At 44.5% G+C, this 25,741-nt stretch overlaps 1 protein-coding gene across 3 annotated transcripts in view; it reads left to right on the top strand.

The window, feature by feature from the left end:
* Positions 1 to 25,741, top strand: part of Prkn (parkin RBR E3 ubiquitin protein ligase) — a 1,191,501-nt gene that overhangs the window by 760,730 nt on the left and 405,030 nt on the right. For all 3 annotated transcript variants that reach the window (XM_059272846.1, XM_059272847.1, XM_059272845.1), the window contains exon 7: positions 24,712 to 24,848. In XM_059272846.1, coding sequence (XP_059128829.1) covers positions 24,712 to 24,848 — 137 coding nt within the window. The remainder of the gene's footprint in view (positions 1 to 24,711; positions 24,849 to 25,741) is intronic.

The following is a 25,741-nucleotide window of genomic DNA, read 5'->3' as shown; positions in this document are numbered from 1 at the left end:
CACAATCAAGTTACAAAGAAAATAAATAAATAAAGATCCCCCCTAACATTTTAAGCAAGTTTATAATTTTGACTGGGCCACATTTATAGCTGTCCTGGGGTTCATGTGCCCCACAGGAGTGGGTTAGACACTCCACATGAAAGCTTTGTGAACAGTTACTCCTAGTACTTTCTTGTAATATAAATGACTGCAGCCAATAGATCCGTGACCCTCATGCCTCAGACCTACCCCACAAACAGACAGACTGACATTCACCGTGGTTTGACCAAATGTTCTATAAAGTATGTTCTTGCCATCAGCTTCTTATTGCCCACAGCCCATCATTTAAGAATAGACACCGGGTGGTAGCTGCTGTTTCCCCTGATGTATTCAGCAGTCTACCTTGAATAAGTACGTATTTTTAAAGGACACATAGGGGAATTCAAGGAGTCCTATAGCAGTTGGGTTCTAGGCTATGTGTGAGGTCCACAGGACTAAAGACTTACTTACAGCAACTCAAACTTGGTTTTACATGATAAATTCTCTGTTGCTGCCGGAACTCAGTCTCACTGCCAAGAAAGCAAATTTTAAAGCATTAACATGCTGCACTTGTGGGCAGTAGCCCCACCTAGGGACAGAATGGTGAATTGTTTTTCTGTTTTCTGTTTATTCATTTTGTGAGTTGAAAAACAGAAAGGCTTCCAGATTTGCAGACCAGGGAATTTTCCATCAGCCCGTCCAGAATGCTGGATAATGTTGACGGAGACCTGTCACTTGGCATTGACGAAGACAAGAGAATGGTCACAGGGCATTTTCTTCCATAGGCTGTCACTAACAAATCAGCTGCCATGTGCTTCCTCACTGCTGGGTCTAGAATCATTGCTAAGAGGGAAATGGGAATGAATTAATGATTTGAGTCTCTGGGACAAGGGCATAGAGTTTGATGAGAGGAAGGGGAACCAGATCCACAGTGGAGTGGGCTCACCTGCTTCATAGATGCAGCACCAACAGCCCGGAGCTCCGCATAGCTCTACTCATGGCCCGTGGGAGGAAGCTTGGGAGCGGAGAACCCGAGAAGCCAGGGATGGAGCAGCTGTCCCAGACATGGGGATGTGGAGGGGGAGGTGGTGGCCAGTGGAGCATCCTGTCTGGCAAGTGGGTGGAAAGTCTTCCTTCCCACCCACAGTTTTCTTTTGCATTCCAGGTATCTGAGCTTATCATAGTGTTTATTCCATAGTGAAGAAAGCCCCAAGAGCTTCGGAATCACATATCCTTCTGGTTTGCACTTAGAAAAATCACGACTCAGAAGAATGTGAAGCTTGGAAAAAGCATCTGTTTATTGAAGGGGACCTCGTTTCCCCTCCGTGGAAGTTCACTATGTTCTCATTCTCACTTTGCTAAGCATGCAGTGACAAAGCTGAACATTGATTGCCTGCGGGAGGCCAGATTTAATCCCGGCCACTCAAGCTGATGATTTTAACCCAATTATATATAGAAAACCGCCCGCCCCTCATGAGAGCCAGCGAGCCTGAGGGACAGACAGAAGCAGGCCGGAGAGCTCACGACAGCGGCACCAGGAGCCTGTGTGCACTCCAGGTGCATATCACCAGATCCCCGGAACCTGGCTGAGAGTTATAGAAGAGAGGTAGAGAAGGGAGTCCTGGAAGGAAGAGGGAGAGATACGGGAAAGGAGTGGGGGAGCCCATGGTGCTCAGACTGAAGGATAAAAACCTCAGCTATGAAGGATGGCTCTCTAAATCTAAATCATGAAGGCCAGTGTGGAAGTGCTGCCTGGAGCCTGTTGTCACGGTGGCTAAAGGCTGCAAGGATACCAAATGCTAGCAGGCGTCTCTCCCTCCCAACATCCACCTCTCGTGTGTGTGTGTGTGTGTGTGTGTGTGTGTGTGTGTGTGTGTGTGTGTGTGATGCATATGGGGGCATTTAAGACAACTGGAAATGCCTCTGTGGGCAGCTTAAACCTACAGGTATTGCAAGCCGCCCACCTTCTCTGTGAGTTATAATGAAAACTCCTACAGCCAGCCTGCGTGTGCACAGAATCCGGACTTGGAGGTCACCCCACTCAGGAAGAATTCAATGAAAAAGGCTTGTGCATGTGCAGCTTCAAAGCTTCCTCTCGCAGCTCACTGACAGAATGATTCTGCTGGCTGCAGACCGAGGCAAATGTGGAATTTCCTTCCCGGCATTGGAAACCGGCCCTGCTTCCCATCCCCACCTCGCCCGCCCTGGCTTTCCTGGCTGATGCGGCTGGGCTGCCGAGCTGGGAGGAGAAGTGCTCCAGTGCCGGGCCTTACATCACTGTCCCATTAGTCTAAGCAGAATAGAGCAGATTGTTTATTCTGGTTTAGCTCCGCTTCAGGCTGTAACATCAGATGTAACTCCCCAAGTGACAAATTCTGATCGCAGTGTCACAGATTAAACAAGAGCAAGGAAAGCCGGGTGAGTGTGTCTCCATAGGGGGTGTGGAGAGGGATGGGGTCTGAGCCCCTGTCCCAATCCCTTTGTCTCAGACACCCCCAGCTCCTCTCCTGAGAATCTGCATGCCTCCTCACACCCATCCACGAGAGTCACAGTTTCCACTGGGTTAACGAAGCAAGTCTTCAAGTTCTTTGAAAATATTAATGAAAGGTGATTCCTGCTTTTCCTTAGAGCATATTTAAGTCCTTTCCTATTTCATATTTTATAAGATTTGCTGGGTATTTTTCAATACCATAAAACTCAGGAGACATTAATTCTCATCATAAGTGACAGACTTACCACATGGGGGTATTGCTGATGCCCCAGAAGTGTGGGCCAGGACATCTGTCAAGGGGACCTGTGAGCATGGCATTCTGGGGCTCAGGACTGACTGTCCATCATCACAGAGCTCTGCAGGGTGGATAGATCCTGCAGTCACAGCAGACACTAAAGCCAGGGACCTGTGAGCATAGCATTCTGGGGCTCAGGACTGACTGTCCATCATCACAGAGCTCTGCAGGGTGGATAGATCCTGCAGTCACAGCAGACACTAAAGCCAGCGATGATGCAGTCAGCTTGGGCAGCTGCAGTTTGCTGCCGATTGCAGCCATCAGTCATCCCAAGCCAGGGAGGACATGTGCTAGGAGATCTGCCTTCTCCGTGTTATCGGAAAGCCTTCCACCTAGTGGGGTCAGGGTATCCTGACCCCGTCTCACATAGGAGGCTCCTTCCGCCTCAGTGCAAGGCCCTTGTAAAGCACAGTGTCTGCTGTGAAGCAGGACAAAGCCCGAAGCCAGCTTGTTCAGCAAGACAGTGTCGCTGCAGCCTCCAAGTGAGTCCACATACCTGTAAGGTGACATAAAGTGCCCCTCTAAATCTGGGCATTTGTGAGTGAAGGGGTGGGGAGCTGAGACAAGGCCATTCCTCTGTGGGTCCCTAATAGCCCTCAGGCTATTCTGACACAATGCACATTGCTGCTGTGTTGGTTGGGGACAGTTTTCGAGCACACTGCTCTTTTTCTCCCTCTCATTTTCTTGCTATTGTTGAACTTTTGTTCCTTTTCAGAGTCCAGAGAGGCATGTTTTCCACTTACCTGTTTTCTATGGATTCAAAGGCCTATTTCAAAAATAAATGATGATTCATTTCAGTGGTGAAGGTTTAAGTTGCTGAGCTTACTGTAAAGCATATTTCTCATGTAAAGTTCAACGGAAATTTCTGGAAGGACTCCAAAGGGCTCCTGACAGAAATAGGACCTAAGATGCCTCTCCTCTTCCTTCACACCTCAGTCCCTGCTCCTGTGGTACCAGCAGATAGCACAGCCATTGCATCTGGCCTCTGGCTTGGCTTTCCATCTCTGGGTCAGTAGTTATGGGATCTCTCAATTCCTACCCACTACCCTATCCCCACCTACTGCCCAGGCCGCCGAGGTGACCCCAGAAGCCTGCTTTTCAGAGAGAATTCTGATAGAATTAGCACGTAGATAAGAACGTAATTGAGATTAAGGTTGCAAGGTGGGGCTAGTGGAGGCTAGAGCAGCTATAGGGCTACATAGTGAGATGAGGGACCCAACCTCCTTTTCTGCTTCTTCTGGATGGGGATTGGTACCCTGTGCTATCAGCCGTCCACCTCTGTGTGCATATCCATTTTCTCTCTTGTACTTGAACAGTTCTGGATGTTAGTAGATAGTAACTCGCTTCTAAGGACAGTTTCCTCTGGTGGGAAAATTACTGACTGCCCAGAGGTCCACAGTGCCCTTCAGAACTAGGGACAACATGGGCCAGAGACCCCAGAAAGGATACAGACCTTTTGGTCCTGTGTCTCCTGCTGCTGCTCTGAGAACCACAGCTTCTTAGGCTTCCTGGCTTTAGGTGAGTTCTCTGGGCTTCCAGATCAAGCAGAGTAGAAGGCAGTTGGTATTCTGTCATCATTGACTTCATCTCATTCGTTCTCATGGCCATCAGTTCAGTGACTGACATACTCAGCAGACTTTAACTTGTCTATGAACTAACTTTTATCCAACATTCTGGTGATCTCGGGCATTCATCTCATTAAAATTCCAACAGATTGCCCCTCTGTGGTGGGGATGGCAGCAGTAATGCCCTGAGGATGGGGGGAGGGAAGCGGGCATCCAGTTCACTCTTCACCACTCCTCACCAATTCAGTCACAATTATTGGAGCCCCCTTTTTTAACTACTTGGGGGATCTGCCTGGCAGATTGCAAACAAGGATGCTGCTGTCCATTCTTCAGAACTCTGGATGGGCATAGCAAAGGACTATGGTTCCATGTCATCACTAATGCTGAAAGTGAGACCCCTGCTCCAAGATGGCATATGTGAGTGTGCCATCTGTGTGAATGCAAGGTACCACAAGCCGAGGTGTCTGCCTGAGAATGTCACATTCTCCTATTCTCAGGTATAGATCTTTGGTGTCCAAAAAAGCAGCCATTTTCTCGCGAGGCTTCTTCTTCTCAATAAGGCACTTGTTAAAAATATTTGACCTGTGTGCTGCTCATACAACTGGTCTTATTTTGTCTTATCTTTAATTTTTAAATGCAGTCAAGTATTGCCCTAACTTTAAAAGTCTAAAATTCTGAAACTTTTGGGGTTCTGAATTGATGCACATGTTCCAATCCTGTAAAACTTCTGAAGCAGGAATGACTTCTGTCCTAAACAACAGCTCGGGTAAGACCCACTCAGTCTGTAGCAGACATCCTCAGTGAGCCCTGTGCAACTTGCGTCAGCCAGCTTTGGAGAGTGTCAGGAGGGGAGCTTGTGACAGAAATGACTTGTACAGGAAGGAGCCTGGGTGCAGGGATGTGGTTCTGAGGCTGTACCCCTGCTTCAGGGATGGACCAGGAAGCCCGACACAGTGCGAAACTTCATATGTGAACAAGGCCAAGGCTTCAGAGCAAATGGTTGCCTACCAGGGTGTGGGGAATGCTTTGAGATAGTCCCTAAAAGTGTTCTTGGAATGTGCTATTGACAGGGCTGTGACCAGAAACCTTCCTGGAGGGAACTCTAACCTGGGACAGTTGTAGATCTGAGTTGTTCTGGGAGAGTGCCCTGTTAGAAACCCCCTCCTCCAATCTCTCCCCCTCTTCTCTTCCTCCCTCCTGCTGTCTCCCTCATCTAAGATCTCCTTGCCTTGGCCCCTGTTACTTCAAGGTTCTCAACAAGGTGACAAGCCAGCTGACATTACCTACAAGCCATGATTAAAAAATCTACCCACGTTCGACTTCATTTCTACTGAAATTTACCACACTCAACGCTAGACAGCAAAAGCCTTCAAAACTCAAGAGCAGAAAAGCATGGGTGTTGTGAAAATGAGGAGCCTCCATGGAGCTGGGATCGCCCTGCTGTCAGCCTAGAGCAAGGCGGTCCTGCAGGCACAGTGCCGGGCGATGGTAACTCTTCCCTCTGTCACTTCATGTTGGAGTTGAGTTGGAGATGTAAGAAGGGAGCAGATGATCTGTAAGCAGCTGACATGTCACATGTACTCAGAAATACATATGGGCAAGTAACAACTTCATATCCAATAAGCATCACTGTGATGGAGGCCAGGCCTCAAGTGAAGCTTTTCTGTGTGTTCCACCACGTCTGGTGTGGAGACTGTGAGTGGAAGTTAATGGCCGCCTACATGTTTCTCTAGCTGTTGAATCTCATCTTTAAAGCTGGGTATGAAGGAGACTGAACACACAGATTCAGTTTTATGACGAGCCTATTAGCATTTCTGTCTTTGGAGTTTCAGTATCATACTGTCATTACTGCAGAGCCAATGTTTCGTGTTGTCAGAGGATCTTTGCAAAGCCAATGAACTGGATCCTGGAGACTAGCCAGTGTCTGGCTTTGCTGTGGCCTGGGATCACAGTCACACGGGGCTTTGTCAGGATCTGCCAGGCTGCTTTTCTTTGATCTCTTTAATGTGCTAGGTCCTATTAAAAGCCCATGGGCAAAGCAAGAAGAGAGATGCATTTGTTCTGCAGGCACAGACAGATGTTTAAGATCGAAATTTGATATTCCATGATTATTGTAGTCTTACAATAGTCAAGACATAGAATGGACCTAAGTCCCCATGGATGGATGGCTTAAGGGGTAGAATGTTGTCCATATATACAACAGAATGCTATGAAGGCTTGGAAGAGTTAGTCCTGCCCATTTATAGCAACATGAGTAGCCCTAGAGTGATAATCCAGGCTTAGCAAAGCAAATACTGCAACATCTCACTTACATGTGGAATCTTGTAAAAAGAAATGCTCATATGGAGAACAGCAGGGTGGAGGGTAGAGAAAACGTGGGTCAGGGTGTACAAAATGTGAATTAGACAGGAATAATACATTCAAGAGTTCTGTCATACAACATGGTGACTATAGTTACTAAAAATAGGACATGCTGGAAAGCTGCTAAGGGAACAGATTTGAAGTCTTACTGCCATAAAAGGAGATACGAACTATGTGAGGTCCCAGATATGCTAATTAACAGCATATTCATGATTCAGCAGTTCCATGGTATATACACATCTCAAAATATCATGTTACACATCATAAACAGATATCATGCTTATTTACCAACCTTAAACATTACAAAAGAGAATATGTATAAAAAATACTTCTTAAAAATGGAAGTAATAGAAGAAAACGACTTGGTTCAAGTATCAGTGTCCCCATGAAACTTTACCTTTAATAAAACAGAGACGTTAGCAATGAGTCTGTGGACAGATGTCCTACTATGGTCTCAGCAGGCCTGGCAACAAATCTTCGCGTCTCATCTGGAAACGCCCCAGCCTTATCAAGCCTCTCTCGCTTGACTGTAGGAGATGAGACAAAGCACAGTAGTCTGCACCATTGCTGTGGAGGGCAAATAGGAGCATGTGGTGGTGGGGAGCAGTTGACTAGTATAGTCAAAGCAAAGACGCCTCCATTCTCATGCTGCTGACCCTTGGCCTTGCATTGGCCCATTAGGGCACCCCTTTTCCTTAGTCTAAAATACTTCGAAAAAAACATCATTTGCATGTTTTTGGAGATAACTGTCCCCCTTCCACAGCTAACTTATAGTCACTATGACAAGAAGTGAGAAAAATGTGGAGTTGTTCAGGCCCCCCTCTTTCTGGAGCTGGAGAGTTATATTCATCTGGAAACAGTTCAGTTGTAGAATCCTCGTGAGTCAGGCTTTCAGGATACTATGCCCACGACATGCGTGTGTTAACCTCCCAAACATACTTCTTGTCCACAGCCCCCTCATCATAAGCAATGTGCACCAGGCTGCTGCAAAATGGTTGCAGGTTGTACCCCATCTTGGTGGGTATGACGTTTCATCTCAATTATGAGCATGATGTGATTTAAAATCATCATGGAAACAAACCTCTGGGCATGTCTTTAAGAGAGTTTCCTGACTGGGCTAATTGAGGTGGGAAAACCCACCCTTAATGTGAACAGGATCCTTCCATGATGGAGGAAGGAGGGCATCCCCAGAGTGAATGAAAAGGAAAACGCTGGCTGGGCACCACAGACATCACCCTCCGCTTCATGAGTGGAGATGTGATGTGACTAGGTGTCTCATACTCCTGCCACCATGCTGCACCTGCCACGATGGACCTCCCCCTCCAACTGTGAGCCAACGCAAACCTTCCTGAAGTTGCTCTTGGACAGTATCTGTCACAGTGTCACAAAAAGTAACTAACACAGTGAGTCATCCCGCCACCTGCCAAAGGGAAGCAAGGCCACACTCTGCCACTCACACAGGCCTGTGAGAGGGGTTGTAAGTGAGAGGGGAGCAGAAGTCTCCTCACTCAGAGTGTCCTCTTCCAGCCACGCATCACGGCATGACGTTCCTTTCCTGCCCCCTTCATGCCTCCGTCCCTCCATGCCTCTGTGTTTAATGGGTGCTGTCAGAAAGGCTACCAAGCAAATGTGTTTAGTGTCTTTGGGAATGGAAGTTATGAGTTAAGGCTTCTGCCAGATTCAATCTTGGTCTGGGCATGATTGGAAAATGTGTGTTGTGGCCATCTGTCTAGAATTGACTGGGTGGAACACAGGGACTCGCCACGTCTGAGACAGGGTGGCAATCACATTTCATGGAAGAAAAATGGCAGTGAGCAAAACATGGGTGCAGACACCCACAAATTGAACTGTTAGGAGCCTTCACTCTCGCGTTCGTACAGTAATGGGTTTTCCGCACGAGTGAGCAGAATTGCATTCTCAGTGGAAGTCTTCATTTATTTAAATACATGCATGTGTTGTGTGTTCACCACAGCCTCACCCAAATTCACCTTATCCAATGGAGTCAATTTTTAGATTTTCATTTTCCAAGTTAAAAATTAGTTTTAATTTGGTTTTCTCTTCTTTTAAAATTTGCTTGAAATATGATTTTTGCTACCATTTAAGCCGGTCCATCTGTTTTTCTCCTACTCCTTGCATTGAGCTTCAGAGCGGTGGCACGGACATTCAGCACGACCGTGTTTTGAAATAGACACAGTGGCAGCGACAGTAACTTTGGTACTAGGTACCTCCTCCCTCATAGATTGCCAGAAAGCTTTTACATCAATCAGTTGGCTCACACTTTACCCAGAGTGCTCTGGGGAGCAGAGCCTGAGGCTAGAATGAATAGTGCTGACACTGTTTAGGAGCTGAAAGCTCAGGGTGGCTAGGGTGAAAAATAAAAAGGAGTTGAGGCAAAGAAAATGCTAAGCAATCTCATGCATTCCTGCTGGCTGCAGCTTCGGGGTGACTTAAAGAGGCACAGCTGGCCTCCTAGCAGGGCATTTGTGTGGCACACATTAAGGGAAATGTGCAAAGGAAAAGATTCTATGGTTCAGTTCTCAGAAAGAAGAAAAAGCAGCAACTTCTCTTCCCAGGTCCTTGCTATCTGGTTTCTGTACTACTGCTGCATGTTTCTGCTCTTTTACTAGATGCAGAAGTTTAGGATAGTCAAGCTGCTCCTCCTTTCTTCAGCATGGCATACTCATCCTGCTTCTCCCTGAGTCTCCTGGTGACTCTGCCCTTCTTCATCCCAGCACTCCCTCCTTGTCCAAAAGTCCTGCCTAACCTCTTCCTGCTTAGCTATTGGCCACTTTGCTCTTTATTAAACCAATGAGAACAACACATCTTCACATTGTACAAAAAGATTATGCCACAACATCCTCCCTCATTCCACATATGTCTGTTGCTGACATTCATTAAAGCTGACCATATTCTGAGTCATTGTTTAGGTAGGCGTGCTGCTGACCAGTGGTAGGAGGAACCTTGGAATGGGTTCCTTATTCCTGGAAAACAGCAGTGCAGTGGTGACTTAACTATAACTCCCCTGCAAATGCTGAGCCAACCAAGTCCAAGCTCCCATCACATGAAAATATTGAGAGTCTGACTATTTCCATCAAATCGAAGGTTTCATTCCATTTATCCAACTGAAAGAAATAAGAAGTTCATGTTTCTTTTTTCTTATACTGAAAGGGGAAAAAGTATCTTCACCTTTTAGAGAAAAATTCAATACTAATATCTCATACACATGTAAATAGCAGATATGGGGATTTTTATTGTTGTCAGTTTCTTTATTGATTGTTAAGGCTCCCCCTGGTGTCTGCAATATACTTTTCCCGAAACACACCAAGGCTTTGCATCTTGATCAAAGGTGCAATAAGTTATGGTTTATTAAGCTGACAGGTGAGCAGGTATTACAGAATTCATTTCATGATTTTCTGTTGACAGATGAAAGAGATCCTATCCATAGTTTCTAGGAGAGCTACATACACACAGATAAGAACGCTGAATTCCAGATAATACAAAGACATTTGCTTCTCAATTAGACAATCTTCAAAAATGTGTGATTTGGTTCTGTTTAGGTAGTTTCTTGATCATGTGGCTGGCCTGGTGAAGACTAACAACCTTCTGTCCATTGTTCTAGCAGCTACAGTATTTGTTTTTACTCATGCTCCATGATGGATGTGTAGACTCCTGCTGTCCGGCCCACCTTCCAGACCATGGGAAAGAGTTACCTGGCAGTATCGAGCTCTGTTTCTCTACCTCTCCTGCACCTTGGGTTCACTGGTCAATATCTAGTCAAATGGATAGTCTCTAAAAGAGACTAGGAAATTCTGTTTTCACCTTGTATGACCTTGTGCCCTGTGAAAACTTGGATTATTACTAAAAATGGGAAGGAAGAAGTACTAGGGAGTAGTTACCATTTGCAGCTCCACAAATAAACAGGCAGTTGTCAACAGAAATATAAATACTCAAACAACTTTAAAAATAAACTCATTAGTCGTCTTTTTAGAATGTAAAATAAGATATTTCTCAATTAACAGAAATGAAGCAGAAAGAAAGCATTCAAGGCTGTAGGGATGAGGTTCTTAGGGTACTGATTTGAGGGAATGGAATGAGACTAATTAGAACAATTTGACACTGCCCATGAAGATAAGCACATTTTCTTAAAAATGGCACTCCTGCGGGGCGGTGGTGGCGCACACCTTTAATCACAGCACTCAGGAGGCAGAGCCAGATGGATGTCTGTGAGTTCAAGGCCAGCCTGGTCTACAGAGTGAGTTCCAGGACAGGTACCAAAACTACACAGAGAAACCCTGTCTCTAAAAACCAAACATAAATAAATAAATAAATAAATAAATAAATAAATAAATAAATAGGCACTCCTGCTTCCTATAGATGGAGTTCAGATGATGGAACAAGCCACTCAGTGTGATATTATCTGCAGTACTGCATTTAAAAGGGTGTTCTTTATTTTGGCATGTGTTAGATACCTTTCTCTAGCCATTTACCTCTCAGCAGAAGTTAATAAGGATGGCAAATATAAGACAGACCAACATGCACAGCCTAATTCAGACAGGCTTTTAAAACTGAAACTTCACCGCTGCTGTTAGTGGAGTGGGGGATGGGCAGCACAGACGGAAAGTACACGTATTTAAGGGTTGGGGAAGAAATGGGACACTTACTCCAGCTTTATGTAATTACCGTTTTATGTGTGTGAGTGCATGTACACATGCCATGGCGTATGTGTGGAGCTCAGAGGATACCCTCAGGTGTCAGGAGATGATCCCACCTCCCAAATCGTTTAAGATAGAATCTGTTGTTCGCAACAGTGCCCTCCAGGCTCGTTGGCCAGTGAGCTCCCAGAGGTTCTCCTATCTCTGCCTCCTGTCTCTCCACGGGGCACTGGGTGACAGACAGACGTGTGCTCCTTCACCTACTGTACCTGGGTTCTGGGGGTCTGAACTGAGGTGTCCATGCTGATGCTGCACGTGTTATGTCCACTGAGCGTTCTCCCCAACCCTGTAATCTATTGCAGTTTTATCTGAGGCCCTGCTTCAATACCCAGCACACACATATTTAAAACAAGGACGCCTGGCGGTGGTGGCGCACGCCTTTAATCCCAGCACTCGGGAGGCAGAGCCAGGCAGATCTCCGTGAGTTCAAGGGCAGCCTGGTCTACAGAGTGAGCTCCAGGAAAGGCACAAAGCTACACAGAGAAACCCTGTCTTGAAAATCAAAACAACAACAACAAAAAAAAAGAAAAAAGGAAAACCTACTATTTTTAAATTTGCCCATCATTTATTGCTACTAATATTTAGGGAGTTTTATCTGTATATATTTTATCTGTATATATTTTATCTGTATATATTTTATCATCACAAGGTGGGGGGGGGGTCGTGTGTGCCTGCCTGCGTGCCCCTCTGTTTGTGTAGATGTCTTAACAAAGTAGAAACATGGTGTCCACGTGTTTTTGTATTCTATTAAAATATTTTTTTACTAGCATTGTGCTAAGAACATGTTCCTAAGGCATGTATACTTCAGAAATTTATTTCAATGTTTCCTTCCGTGTAGATACTAACACTTCCTACTCTCAGAAATTAACTCGAGGTATGAGACTGTATGAGTCTGTAGGAGTCTGAGACACGTGCGTTTAACGGTGCTCTGAATCTGTCCCGCTGTCCCATTGTAACTTGTATACACATCATTTTTAAAGGGGTTCCCATCTGTACTCCTATGCTTTATTTATCCCCATTATTTTTCACGGTTTGAGTGAACAATCGAGGACTCTTGAGATGAAATCTCCATTTATAACAGAGCTTGGACCATCATATTTGAATGAAGTGCGGGTTTTTAAGAACATACCACCAGCTAGCTGAGGGCACTGGTGGGGTGGGTGATGGAGCTAGAAGCTCGTTGATCGAACACCCCCAACCCTAAGCAGAGTGCTCAACGAACAGCATTAGAGCGCGCACACCCCTGTCCTTCAGCTTCCTGCTCCCTCCCGTGTTGTTATGAGCCTGACCTGTCCCCTCCCTCCTACCAGGCATCTGAGCCTCCCTGTAGACTATAGGTCCCTAAGTGTGCTGAAGATCCAATCCCTTGCCTTTGGGCTCTACAGCGCCATCTAGTGAATTACCTGGAGGATGACACACCCCCTACAGTTTAGTCTTGAAGAAAAGGGTTTTTCTTACTCTCATAATCTTCCCGCTGACTAAATGCTACTTGAAAGTGGGTAAGATGCCCAGTCTCTCCCACTTTCTCTTAAATGTCTGTCAACAAGACCCCAATATGTTACCCGTATTGGGAGGCGGGAGGGTTAGACAAGAAGAGTCAGGTACTGCCCCATTGATGAGGGTTTGTTTTGGCTCACAGTTTGAGGGTTGGGTCCATCACAACAGGGAGGCCAGAGCAGCTCAAAGTGATGTGGTGAGGCTGGGGAAGCTGGTCACAGCACCTTTACAGTCAGGAAACAGAGACAAATGAGCACATCACATCCCAGGGACCCCAGAGAGCAAGATGGTGGGGTCTGCATCCAGGGTTCTCTCCTTGGCTAATCCTCTCTGTAAACACCCCCACAGGCATGCTCAGGGTGTGTCTTCCATCAAGTTGATGATCAAGGTTAACTGTCACACTAGTGCTACACCCCCTGGGTACTGAGCTTGGTACCACTAACTGCCCACAGATTAGACCCCCTTAAGAAGGACACAGGTGAGCTAAGGTGAGCTGAAGACTGTGGATGCACAGAGCTCAGGAGTTCTCTGCCTGTTCTTTTTCTTCAGAAGTGATGATGTGGGAATGGAAGGAGTCACTGGTGTGATTTCAGATTAATTCTCCTTCAGTGCACTGGAGGCACATTTCAAAGACAGAGATGATCAGATCTTCTGTCCCAGTCTCCTGGACGAACCAGAGCAGAAACAGCAACAACAAAGTAGACCTGCGCTGAAGACTGTATGTGCCGGTGTGCACTTGTGTGTGAATGCACACGCAAGTTCGGGTGTGAACATAATTAAAGCGTCAAACCAAGACTGTAGTTACCTGTTTCAGAGAGGGAAGAAATCTAACCCAAGTGCCCTAAGGGTTCCCCTTGGAGCTAGGAATCAAGGTGTGGACTGCTCCAGGCCACCACACTCAGACACCAGCCACAGTGCACAAAATGCCTGTTCCGATGAAACTTTACTTTTAGAAACAGGTGGAGGACCAGACTTGCCCCCCACCCCATCCACTGAGGCAGTGAGATGAGAAGGGTCGATGAGGGTGGTTAAAAGTACAGCGTCCAGGAACGGCCCTGGGCCAGGCAGGCCCCTGTGGCCCTCTGCCTGCTTAGCTGGTTCTTTCACAGGAGCACACTGAGGAAAAGCAGAATAAAGACTAGCTTTAAAATTAAACTAGGCACTGGGGTGGAGCCCAGCACCAGGATGCTTAGCGTCTGCAAAGCGCTAGGTTCCAATAGGTTCCATATCCAATACCACCAGAAGAAATAAACAGCGATACAATTTTACTGAGTGAAAATTATTTAAGCTATTTAAGAGTTTGTTTTTCTCATCCTCGGGAGCTATGTCTGCATTCCTTCTAGAGGCTATGAGAAGCTGGGATCTTTAAAAAGAATTACTTTTGTGAGCGGTGTAGGCAGAGCGTTGGTTCCCTAAGCTTCCAGTAAAGATGATGTGTGATCTTCTGAACTGAAGTCGGTGAAGTCTTCATCTCTAAAGGCTCTCTAGAGATTGGCATGTCTGTGCCGCTCCTGTCATGGCTCCTGTTTTAGAGAACAGGGTTCTTGCCAGCTCAACCACGGTCCCCAGGATTCACATGAAAGCATTCCTGTTTGCCCGCCTCCACCTCTGACGGGGCACATGTGGGCAGACCCTCAAAATTTTGCATTTCAGTTATCATGAGTTCACATATGAACGCTTTGGGCTTGTATTGTTATGTTATCCTGAATTCTGTCAGTTTTGTCTTTTAGGGAAATATTTCGGCTTGCTATTTATTGTTTTCCTAGCTATAACTACAATAAAATAAAAATTGAAAATTGGAATTAGAAAAATAGCTTTATAGTGTTCCACAATTCTTCGGTGATGTCGGCACTTTAATGTTTAGTCTTGGTACCTTAGAGATGTCATCTCCTCCTTTTAAGACATTTCTGTTGTCCAACTAACTGGTTTAAAGGGGTCCAGTCTTTTGGTGATTTCTTCTCTTTAGACTACTCTCCTAACTGCTGAGGCCCTGGCTTTTCATGCTGCTTTGATAGAAGGAACGGCGAGCCGGCCGACATCCTATTAGAATCCATTCACTTTTTAAAAGGATGGATGCAAGAGCAATATGAAATCATCTGTGCAGGGTTCCTGTGAGCTGGCAGACAGAGACACATCTTTTTAAACCGCTCTGTGGCTGTAATAATTTTTTGTGTTAAAGAGCTCCTAACATCCACAGCCACTGGACTGGTTCTGAGCACATTAATTTTTCCTGTCTTGAGATCTGGGGATATACTAGAACAATTGATTTCTCAGTGGGGTTCTTATCTAAACAAGATCTGTCTTCATATCTTTCTCAATTTAGCAGAATGCTTCTGCAGTAGATCTGGGCATTATCTGCTTCTAGCTGCTCTTCACAGAGGAAGAAAACAAAGACAAGTTATATGCATGAGTTAGTATGTATTACAGGCGGCACCTCCAACAGCTAAATCGCTGCACCACACAACGGCTCTATGCAAATGGTATGCCTCAGAAACGAGGTTATGTTAAATCCAGCTTGAGCTTTTTAAAGCTATGTCTATTGACATCTCCATAGAACGTGCTCTGAGAATACAGCCATGAAGAAGTTGGGTATGTATACATACAATATTTAAAACCCTTGAAATAATTCTTTCAATCAGGAAGTAGGAAGTTGTGTTAGATTCCTCCCCTCTGTGGCATAAAACCTCAAGACAGATTGGGGGAGATGTTTACTTTGATCCCTCATTTCTGAGGTTCAGTTCATCAGGGTGGGCAGGGTATGGCAGAGCAGAGAGTCTCACATCATGGTGACCAGAAATCAGACAAAGGGGATGCCAGGCCAGGTGGCTTCTCCCTTTATTCTCTCCAGGGCCCCACATGTGGGAATGGTGTCATCAATACTCAGGATGGGTCATCCATTCCTAGTCAATATTGTCTGTAAAAGTCCTGAAAGCCATGCCCTATCAGTGTTCTAGGTGCTCCTCTGTCCAATCAAGCTCTCAAAGCCACACCCTATTAGTGTTCTAGGTGCTCTTCGGTCCAATCAACTTCTCAAAGCCATGCCCTATCAGTGTTCTAAGTGCTCTTCAGTCCAATCAACCTCTCAAAGCCATGCCCTATCAGTGTTCTAGGTGCTCCTCTGTCCAATCAAGCTCTCAAAGCCATGCCCTATCAGTGTTCTAGGTGCTCCTCTGTCCAATCAAGTTCTCAAAGCCACACTCTATCAGTGTTCTAGATGCTCCTCACTCCAATCAAGCTGACAGTCAAGACTGACCATCACAGAAAATATTATGATAATCTCTTCTGAGATACATCTTTCTCTCATTCAGAGATAATGGAGGTTTTAGTTTCATCATTACATACAACAGTTTATTTTATTGTAGTTTACCTATTAGTCACAATTATTTACCAGTGTCTGTGTGCTTGTATAAAAGACATAGCAAGAAGTCTGGGGTGTTGCTAATGAACTATGTTGTCATAAAGAACAAATATTAAGCAGGGTTAAATTCTATGCTTTACATTTGATTTTTATAAAAGAAAAGAACCTTATTTTATTGTTTCTAATATCTGCTGTTATATTGTAATATTTATAATCTAATGCTTCAAAAGCAAATAGGTTATGTTTGAGTTCAGCCTGTCACTTATATTTGGAAATACATAAACTATCCTAATGTCAAATAAATATCTTCCAAGATTGAACCATCTGAAGAAAATTAATAATCCATAATTCCTTCCATGCCCATGGTTTCATATTTTTATTCTGCAAAGACTATTTATTGACAGAGTTTCCCAATATCATCAGTTTAACCACACTGGAGGTATTTATTATACAAGCCTAAAATACAGATCCTTCGTTATGACTTATGGAAGCTGTGCAAGCAATATCTTTGTTTATGTGTGTGTGTATGTGCATATGTGCACACTCTCATGTGTGCAAGTACTTTTGTATGTACAGATGTATACATACATGTTTTCATGTGGAGGCCTGAGAACAACCTGGGCTGTCATTCCTCAGATGTCATTGACCTAGCATTTTTGAATCGAGATCTCTCCTTGGCTTAGAACTGTCCAGGCAAACCAGGCTGGACTCTACATGTTTCTGCCTACCTAGAACTTGGATTACTGGGATTACAAATGAGTTCCACCATGCCCAGCTTTATTTTATTTTATTTTTAGGTTCTGGGGATTGAACTTAGGTTAGCACTTTACTGAAAGAACCATCTCCCCAGCCCTTCGGTCTCAACTTTAATTTGTGGGGAATTCAGACTTTGGCAGTATGAAAACAAATAGCATGATCATCTACTTCATTCTATATTAAGCATTTCCACACATTTGCCTCTCGTGTTTCAGGTGGGTTCTTGCATTCTTGCCTGTCTCTCCCTTTAGAGGCATCCTCTGCCTCAGTCACACTGGGTTGAGTTGCCTCTGATTTTTTATCCTGGCACCAGACAAGCCTCCAAGACAGCAGTGTGGTCTCTCCTCCCCGTACTCCCACAGGAGCAGGCACTTGGCGGCTTTCCAGTCCCGTGTGGTAATTCAGGCAGGCTGCTGATGCCGGCTCACAGGGTAGGTAGAGACATAGTAGAGCGAGATTGGAATAACAGCAGTGCTTTGGAGAGGCAGGCATTTCAGCAACAGGATAGGAGATCTACTCTGTGGGAGAGGGAATGTGGACCAAGCTTCCAGAAAAGAGTGGACTTGAGCCAACACTGAGATTTAAAAAAAAAAAAAAAAAAAAAAAAAAAAAAAAAAAAAAAAAAAAAAAAAAATGAAGAGAGGAGAGATCTCGCACATAAGGTTAAGAGGTGATGGGAAAGTGCACAGAAGTTGCCTCCAGTGGAACAGAGGATGGGTGAATGGAGAGGAGAGACAGGTGGAGATTAAAGGATAGAGAGCCTGGGCCTGAATACTCTGGCCAAGGGCCACTGATCAGCAGAGCTGTGCTGACATGAGTGGATGAATACTGACCTGTTCTGACTGGACTGAGTGACCACTGAGCTGTTCTGACTGGACTGGGTGATTACTGAGCTGTTCTGACTGGACTGGGTGACCACTGAGCTGTTCTGACTGGACTGGCTGATCACTGAGCTGTTCTGACTGGACTGGGTGATCACTGAGCTGATCTGACTGAACTGGGTGATCACTGACCTGTTCTGACTAGACTGGGTGTGTGCTGAACTGTTCTGACTATACTGGGGTGCTGAACTATACTGATTGGATTAGGGTGAGCTGAGGGATAAAGTTGGAAGTGGAGACCGGCTGGGTGCTGATGAGGACCCACCCCAAACGCTGCAAGGATTCTGGTTGTTGAACTACATCAAGGCTTTTTAAGCCCAAACTCGCCTACTCTGGGAAAACATAACTTTTTTGTTCTCTTGCATCTCCCATCAACTATTTCATAGTTTCTATTTTGTTGGCACTCTCAAATTTATCAAATAAATATCCGGGGGGAAAATGTCTGAAATAGAAAAGATGGTCACTTGCTACTTGAACTTATCCTGTTTTCTCTTCATGATAACACACAGAACAAGTTAGCATATCAATGGCAGTAAACTTAATTTGATGGGAGAATTTTAAATAAACCCCTGGGTAACCATGAGAAAATGTCACAGGATATGTAAAAACCACGCTGCTGCCTGGGATAAAACTGTACATTAACGATGGGGGGGAGGGTTCCTTGGTGTCATAGACAGTGAGGAGAGGATCAGCCGCTCAGACAAATGCTGAGACTGGAAATGCTCTTGAATTTAATAACGTTCAGCGTCACCGATGGGAAATAGAATCACCGAACAGAGATTTAAGGTGAAAAAGCACTTTCAGGCAGGGGGCTGCTCTGCTTGGATATAGAGTGTTCCCCTAAGGCTCGCATACTGAAGGCTTAGCCTGCAGCCTGGCCCTGCTGAAAGGAGGTGGGGCTAATGAGAGGATGTTGGGAAACTTGACATGTGTCCCTGACGGGGATATCTCCTTCCTTTCCTTCCCCCTCTGTTCACTCCCTGACTGCCATGAGGCCAGCAGCCTTCCTACGGCACATGTTACTTCAGTGGTGTATTTGTGTTACAAAAGCTCAAAGCAGCAGAGCCAGTCAGCCACAGATTCAAACCTCAAAACACATGATCCCGAATAAACCTTTCTTCTTCGTAAGTTGATCCCGGGTATTTGTCACCGTAAGGGAAAGCTGACTGGTACAATGATAGAAAGGTCATAGTGTCTTAGTCCCTCCTAACGTCTTTATCCCATCCTTTTGTGTACTATTTTACTACCATCCTTTCTATAAAAGACAAGTTTGTTCTGTGTATTTTTGTGTGTCTCCCAACTGCACAGAGACATGCACAGTCTTACGGCTCCTTCTGTCAACCCTGAAGATAGGCCAGGAGTCTCCCAACACATCCCTTTGATCACACTTGCTGCATTGTGAGACAGTTATTTATTTGTCTTCTACCCTTGAGGGCTGTGGCTTGCTGAGGGGACAGGCCATCATTGTTCACTTTTTATGGACCTGTGACAGCAATACTTGGCATGCAGTGGTTGTCCTACAGTATTGGCAGAGTAGACAAATGAAAAATATAGACACAAGGAGCTTGTACCTTAGGTTCCTCATCTGTACTGAAATATCGTAGCTTCTGCAACTCAACTCAAGTAACAAAACAATCCCTTTTGTGTGTGTACAACAAACCCGACCAGGTGGACCAGTCAGAATGAGATCAAGAAGCAGGAAGAAACTGGAAGGGAGAGTTAATGAGCTTCCCAGGTCCACTGGGACCTTAATGGGACTCTATTTCCAAGCAGATTAATGGGCAAAGGAACTTTCTTTGGGCTTTTTAACTTGGCTGCTGGAAGGAATTTTGAAGGTCATTCAACTGTTGAAGATTATTTTCATTTCTGAAAGTGAATCTATCAATTAGCATCTTGGATCAAGAGACTCTCCAGTGATGGCACTGCTCACTTGGCTAACTCAAATAATGAACTCTGCGACACACGTGTGCCAACATGACATCTCCAGCCTTCCGGCGCACTGGCACCGTGGTAGAGATTTCTTTGTCAGTGTGCATTTAGGCAGTTAGTGGATATGCTAAGTCCAGAAAACTAACAAAGCTGCGTTAGATCCCCCATAGCTCAGTTGTTTGTTGTTTTAGGAGCCAACTTTATCTAAAGGGGATTTAAAGGACAGCCAAGAGGATAAATCCAGTGACTTAGGGACGTCACTTCTTCCCTCTAATTCCTTTTGATCTAATCAAATACTTTACTAAATTCCCAGGAGTTCTTCATGAACTTAGAGTTTGCTGAGACATGTGAAGGATGCTAACTGGGGCATAGCATCTATGTGACTGCTGCCCACACTGAACAGACCACAGAAGCAACACATGCATTTTCAAGGGTCAAGTGTCAGCTAGATTGAAAGGCTCTCTCCCACAAGTAAGAAAAAGTGTGTTTACTTTTATTTCCTTAAGGATTTCATACTTACATTTTCAATTTTTTATCCTAACTTACTATGCTTTTCAGGTGATTATGATGTATATTTCATATACTACATATGGGCATATATAATTATATATGTAACTGTACTGTGACTGGGGCAGATGGAGAAATGAGCAACGTCATCTGCCCTGGTCCTCAGTAATTCTGCATCCTTACTCTCTGCCCTTGACTTCAAATTCTGATCCTCTATCTGGTGCCATTTACTCCCTCATACCTTCTTCTAAGACCTATTGAACATGGCTGCCTTGTCTTCTGAGTCTATATTACTTAGATACTGCTGCATTTAAAAAAAATCACACCACAGCTTAATGGCTGAAGAGCAGAGTGAATCTAGTCTTGCACGGTTTCCAAGGGTCAGGAATGATTCCTGCCGTGGATATCATGTAAAGTCATAGTCAAGATGCCAGCCAGCGACAGAGTCACCTCTGGGCTTGCCTTAAGTTGGGAGATCGACTCTAGAGATGGTTCATGGGGGTGGCAGCGCAATCGCTGTGGGCTGTTGCCAAGAGGCCCTGGTGCTTGCTCCCTGGCGTGTCCCATTGGGGTGCCAGGGTATCCCCACCACCAGGGATGCTTGTTTCCCCAAAACCTGAAATGAAGGAGAAAGCAAGCAGCAGCCAGCCATATTTCTGAGAGCGTGAAGTCATGTGCTCTTTTGTTCAGTTTTCCTGTTTTATTGACAACAGCCCATTCAATGTGGAATGGAACAGGAGTTAGGGATGGAGCCTTCGAAAGCATCATAGAGGTGCTTACCAATGAGCCTGCTGAGGTTTTCTACAACTCTAATCAGACTTCAAGCGTTCTGCACTGTGTTAAAATTGTTTTTGTCCTTCCTCTGGCCACTCCACAGGATTGTATGTCCTTGAGACCTTGCACACACTCCTTATTGTTGTATCACTTCAAGTTTCTAGCACGTTGCTTTTCAATGTCCATCACATTCTCTGAGAATCTGGAACCACATCCTGTGCTCTAACCAGATGAACGAAGCTCCAGGGCTGGGATCGATGAAGAAATGAAGGAAGGATGAGGCAATGGCAAAGGAAACAGGACACAGACTGGAGTGAAGTGTGCAGATTGCTGGATAGATACAAAAACACGGATGCCATTTTTGTAGATACTAGACAACAGGGTTTCCAAGTGTGTGACACCATGCAGCAACAGCCTGCTTTGGCTATCATGTGGAATGGCTTGCCACAGATTTTGTTTTCCTGAATCTCCTTCGGTATTGAATATTTACTGAACGTTGTGTGAAAGAATGGCCTGTGTATCATTCCTTTAACAAAACAGGGAATCGTTGCTTACAAACAACTCCTCAGTAATGTCAAGTAACATGTTTGCAATTATTTTTACATAAGATTGAGAACTTTATTTAACCTTTAATTAACTGCTCTGTAACCTGGCTCAGTGGGATAAAATCACTTCTAGATTGATCAAGTGACATTTATATATAATTTGATCAAAGGGCACAGAAGCACATTAGGAGGAACAAAAGACCCATGAGAAATAAGTCCAGGCAGGTCCTTCTCAAAAGTGTTACACACACCCATCTTTTTGTTCCCGTTACTCAGTCCAGCTCCTAAGAAATAGGTCAGAATTCTGAAAATGACCTCCAAGAAGTCTTAATACTTTTAGTTTCTCTCTTTCCAAACTTTCCTCGGAGTTAAACTCATTAAAACTCCCCTAGAAGGTTCAGAAAACTGTCTTTGTCTATTTGGACTGTCTTATCAGAAGACTGAATCCAGGCAGTTTATGAGCAATAGGAATTTATATCTTAAAGTTCTAGAGGCTTTGAGGTCCAAGATCAAGGACCTAGGACTTGGTGTCTGTTGAGAGCATTCTTACTGTTTCCTACGCGGTGCCTCTCTAACCTTGCATGGTGGGAGAAGTGAGGGAACTCCTTGAGGTCCCCTTCATGACTACACCAGCCCCATTCATGAGGTCTCTACCCTCACGACCTAGCACCTTCTTAGAAACTGGCCTCCTAATATGGCACCTTTAGGAACAAGAACTCAGTATGTGAAGTTTAAGGAGGCACAGACATTCAGAACACAGGAAAGCCTTCCGTGAGAGCCACAGTCAAGAGAACATAGGTTGGGATTGCCCCTGGAATCATCCCGCACCCCTGTGGAGAGTCTGTGGTGTCTCCTCCCTTTCATCCCTTCTCCTGTCTTCTCCGTGTGTCTCATGAGCATCATAGTGAGCACTCATCTAATTTTCACAAGGCTGCTGTCTTAGTGGCTTTCCTATTGCTGTGAGAAAACACCATGACCAAGACAGCTTAGAGAAAGAAGCCTTTAATTTAGCTTATGGTTCCAGAAGCTCCGCCAAGTCCCACAGATTGTTATTTGCTTCCTAGAGTCACATTTAAAGCTCCCCTTTCAGGTTTACTGTCTACAGGAAATTTACACGTGTTCTCACGGCCTCACTGGTGTGTGCTTGTGATGATAGGGGGTTAGCAGTCTAAGGCTTGGTCAACCATAGTGCCACCACCATCATAGCTGAGAACATCTTTCTCATTGCTTATCTGTGCAGACAAAGGTGAAATGTAGCTGATACATAAGTCACACTTGGTGTGTGTGCATGTGTGTGCAGTAGATGAAGCTAGAGAGAAGAAATTCTGTATTCTATAGTCCTCAGAAGGAAAACTGTTGGAAGGGAAAAGGTTGAAAGTTCGGAGCAGTTAACCACGGCCCTGGAAGTAGGAATCACACCAGAAGGGGCTACAGTGTGTTCAGAAAGGAGGATGTTGATCATCACGCTCAGACACATTTAGGGACTCATGCTCAGTGTAAGCTGACTTCGTGGTTTAACACACCGGGGGGTGCTTTTCCACTTTCTGTGTTAGTGGCCGCTTTGAAGTAAGTGAGATAACAGAATCATTTAAACCTTGTAGCTGTTAAGAAATTATCTGCTATAATGCTAATATTTAACCTTGATTCTTTTTCCTAGGGAAAGAACTTTTAAAAAAAAGATCTTGTAAGTGCTAATAACTGGTGTGAATGGGCGTGTTTGTATTCTGTCTTTACATAGGCAATAGGCTTATCTAAATTGACTGCAAGACAATTACACAATTGAAATGATCTCAATGAATGATCTCAAATTAATACAATCAATTTGTCTCCTTCTTCACATAAGCACACGTGGTTTATTTGCCAGCAAAATAATATGACTTTCCAGGAGATTTATTTTCTTGTAAAGTTATTTATAGACTTCATAACTGTATTAGTTACTTCTGTATTGGTGTGATAGACTACCATGACCAAGAACAATATAAGGATGACAGGGTTTATTTTAGGGTATATTTCCATAGGGAAAGAGTCCATCATGGCGGGGAAGGCGTGGCATGGAAGCAGGAAGCTGGCTGGTCACATTTTTGTCTGCACATAGGTAGGGCAGGATGGAGAACATGAAGTAGGTCAAAGCTGTATATCCTCATAGACCACTTACAGTAACATATTTTCTCTAACAAGGTTCCACCTCCTAAAGGTTCCATAACCTCCCCAAATAGTGCCACTAACTGGAGACTGAGTGTTCAAACACCTGAGCCTTCCAGGGCATATTTCATTCCAGCCACAACATAAGGGAATCCAAAATTTTTAGGATTTGTACATATTTATTTATTTTCAATCTTATAGGCACAATTTGAAAAATTGAATATTTTCATAAGATGAAGGTTATCAAACAGACAAAATTCTTAAAATTAGAAAAAACTCCTGTTGGTTGTTCTCTTGCTTCTGAATTTGCCTCTTCTGTTTGCTGGGGTAATGGGATTGGTTGCTGGGCGTAGCTTCTTTAGTGCAATGGTCATTTTCCTTTTGACTTTGGCAAGTTCTTATTTTGTATATTATTATAACTAAATTCAAGAGACAATGCAAAAGTTTACAAGGCCTGCTTCTGTGGGAACATCAATGTAATGTAAAGATGGTATCCGTTGCATGGAGGGTACAGTGGATAAAAGAAAGAACATGTCCCCATGCTGTGGTGGTCAGTGTGTAGTCAGGGAAGGGCCAGTGAAAGTAGATACTAGGGGTATCTACATTATCTACTTTATGGATATGGTGAGTGAGCAGGTTAATTGGGAATCAGGGCAGACTTCTAGCAACTGATTGATAAACTTACTGATTTTAAATATAAATTAGCACAGTCAATGTTCTATACAGCTCATGGAGTGCCCCCAGTGTTTAAGGTATCACCTTGGAACGGCTGAGTATGAGATTGAACAGCCGCAGCATTGGCACAGAGCATGTGCAAAGCAACCGTATTGTAGAATTCTCTCCACCCTGGAGGTCCAACAGACGCTTCTTCTTTGTGCAGGAGCCCCGTCCTGGTCTTCCAATGTAACCACCGCCATGTGATCTGCTTGGACTGCTTCCACCTGTACTGTGTTACAAGACTCAACGATCGGCAGTTTGTCCATGACGCTCAGCTGGGCTACTCCCTGCCGTGTGTGGGTAAGACAAGCCCTGTGTTCCTTCCTACCTCTTACTATTAATTAATAGCAAAAGGGCTGCTGAAATGAACCAACTGAGATAGGCCTAATCCTGGCCAAGGAGTTGAAAGTTTAAACATGGTCATTGCCTAGTAAGAAATTTGAGCAGTTAAATCACAGGCGACACAAAACTCCAGGGAACTGTGTTACACTAGAATGTGCATGCCTGGCTTAAAGGCATTGAAAATAAACTTGGATACTATTCATCCAAGATACAAAATGTGTCCGTGGGTCTGGCTAACAGATTCTGAATTTGTTACTCTGGATAGAGAGCAGTTCTACCCAGATGTTTGAGTAGAATAGGCTTCCATCAGAGGATTTGATGTTGGGTATCTGTCTTCTCACGTGTTTCTTGTCTATACATTCATTACAGTGTCTACACGGTCCTTCGTTTTGTTCATTTTTAAACTGGGCTACTTGTTGTTTGGTTGTTTAACCGTAAGTTTCTGGAGATGGAAAGGTGGCTCAGTGGTAAGGGCGTTTGCTGCTTAAGCCTGGTGATTTGAGTTCCATCCCGCAACCCGTAATATCAGAAGAGAACCAACTCCAAGTTGTCCTGTCTGGCCTGTCTGCACTCAGCCATGGCACACCCGTGCATATACAGTAATAATAAATGAAATTTTAAGCTATCCAGATACTAGATTTTAGGATTTGTTATAAGTGTTTATCCCTTCCTATAATTTATCTGTTAACCAATCATTTTGGCCAAGTCCAATTTATTGATGTCTTTCGTTCTTTTAGTGTCAAATGTTACTCACTGTTGTATCTGAGATAATGGTAATTTACTTCTGTGACTTTCTTAGATCGTTGGCCTCTTCTATTAAGTTGCTGATGCATTTTGAGTTACTTTCGTGT

The sequence above is a fragment of the Peromyscus eremicus genome, chromosome 8b (genome assembly GCF_949786415.1).
Source record: "Peromyscus eremicus chromosome 8b, PerEre_H2_v1, whole genome shotgun sequence".
Lineage (NCBI taxonomy): Eukaryota > Metazoa > Chordata > Mammalia > Rodentia > Cricetidae > Peromyscus > Peromyscus eremicus.
The sequence above is the reverse complement of the archived record's forward strand: the minus strand, read 5'-3'. Positions and strand labels throughout refer to the sequence as shown.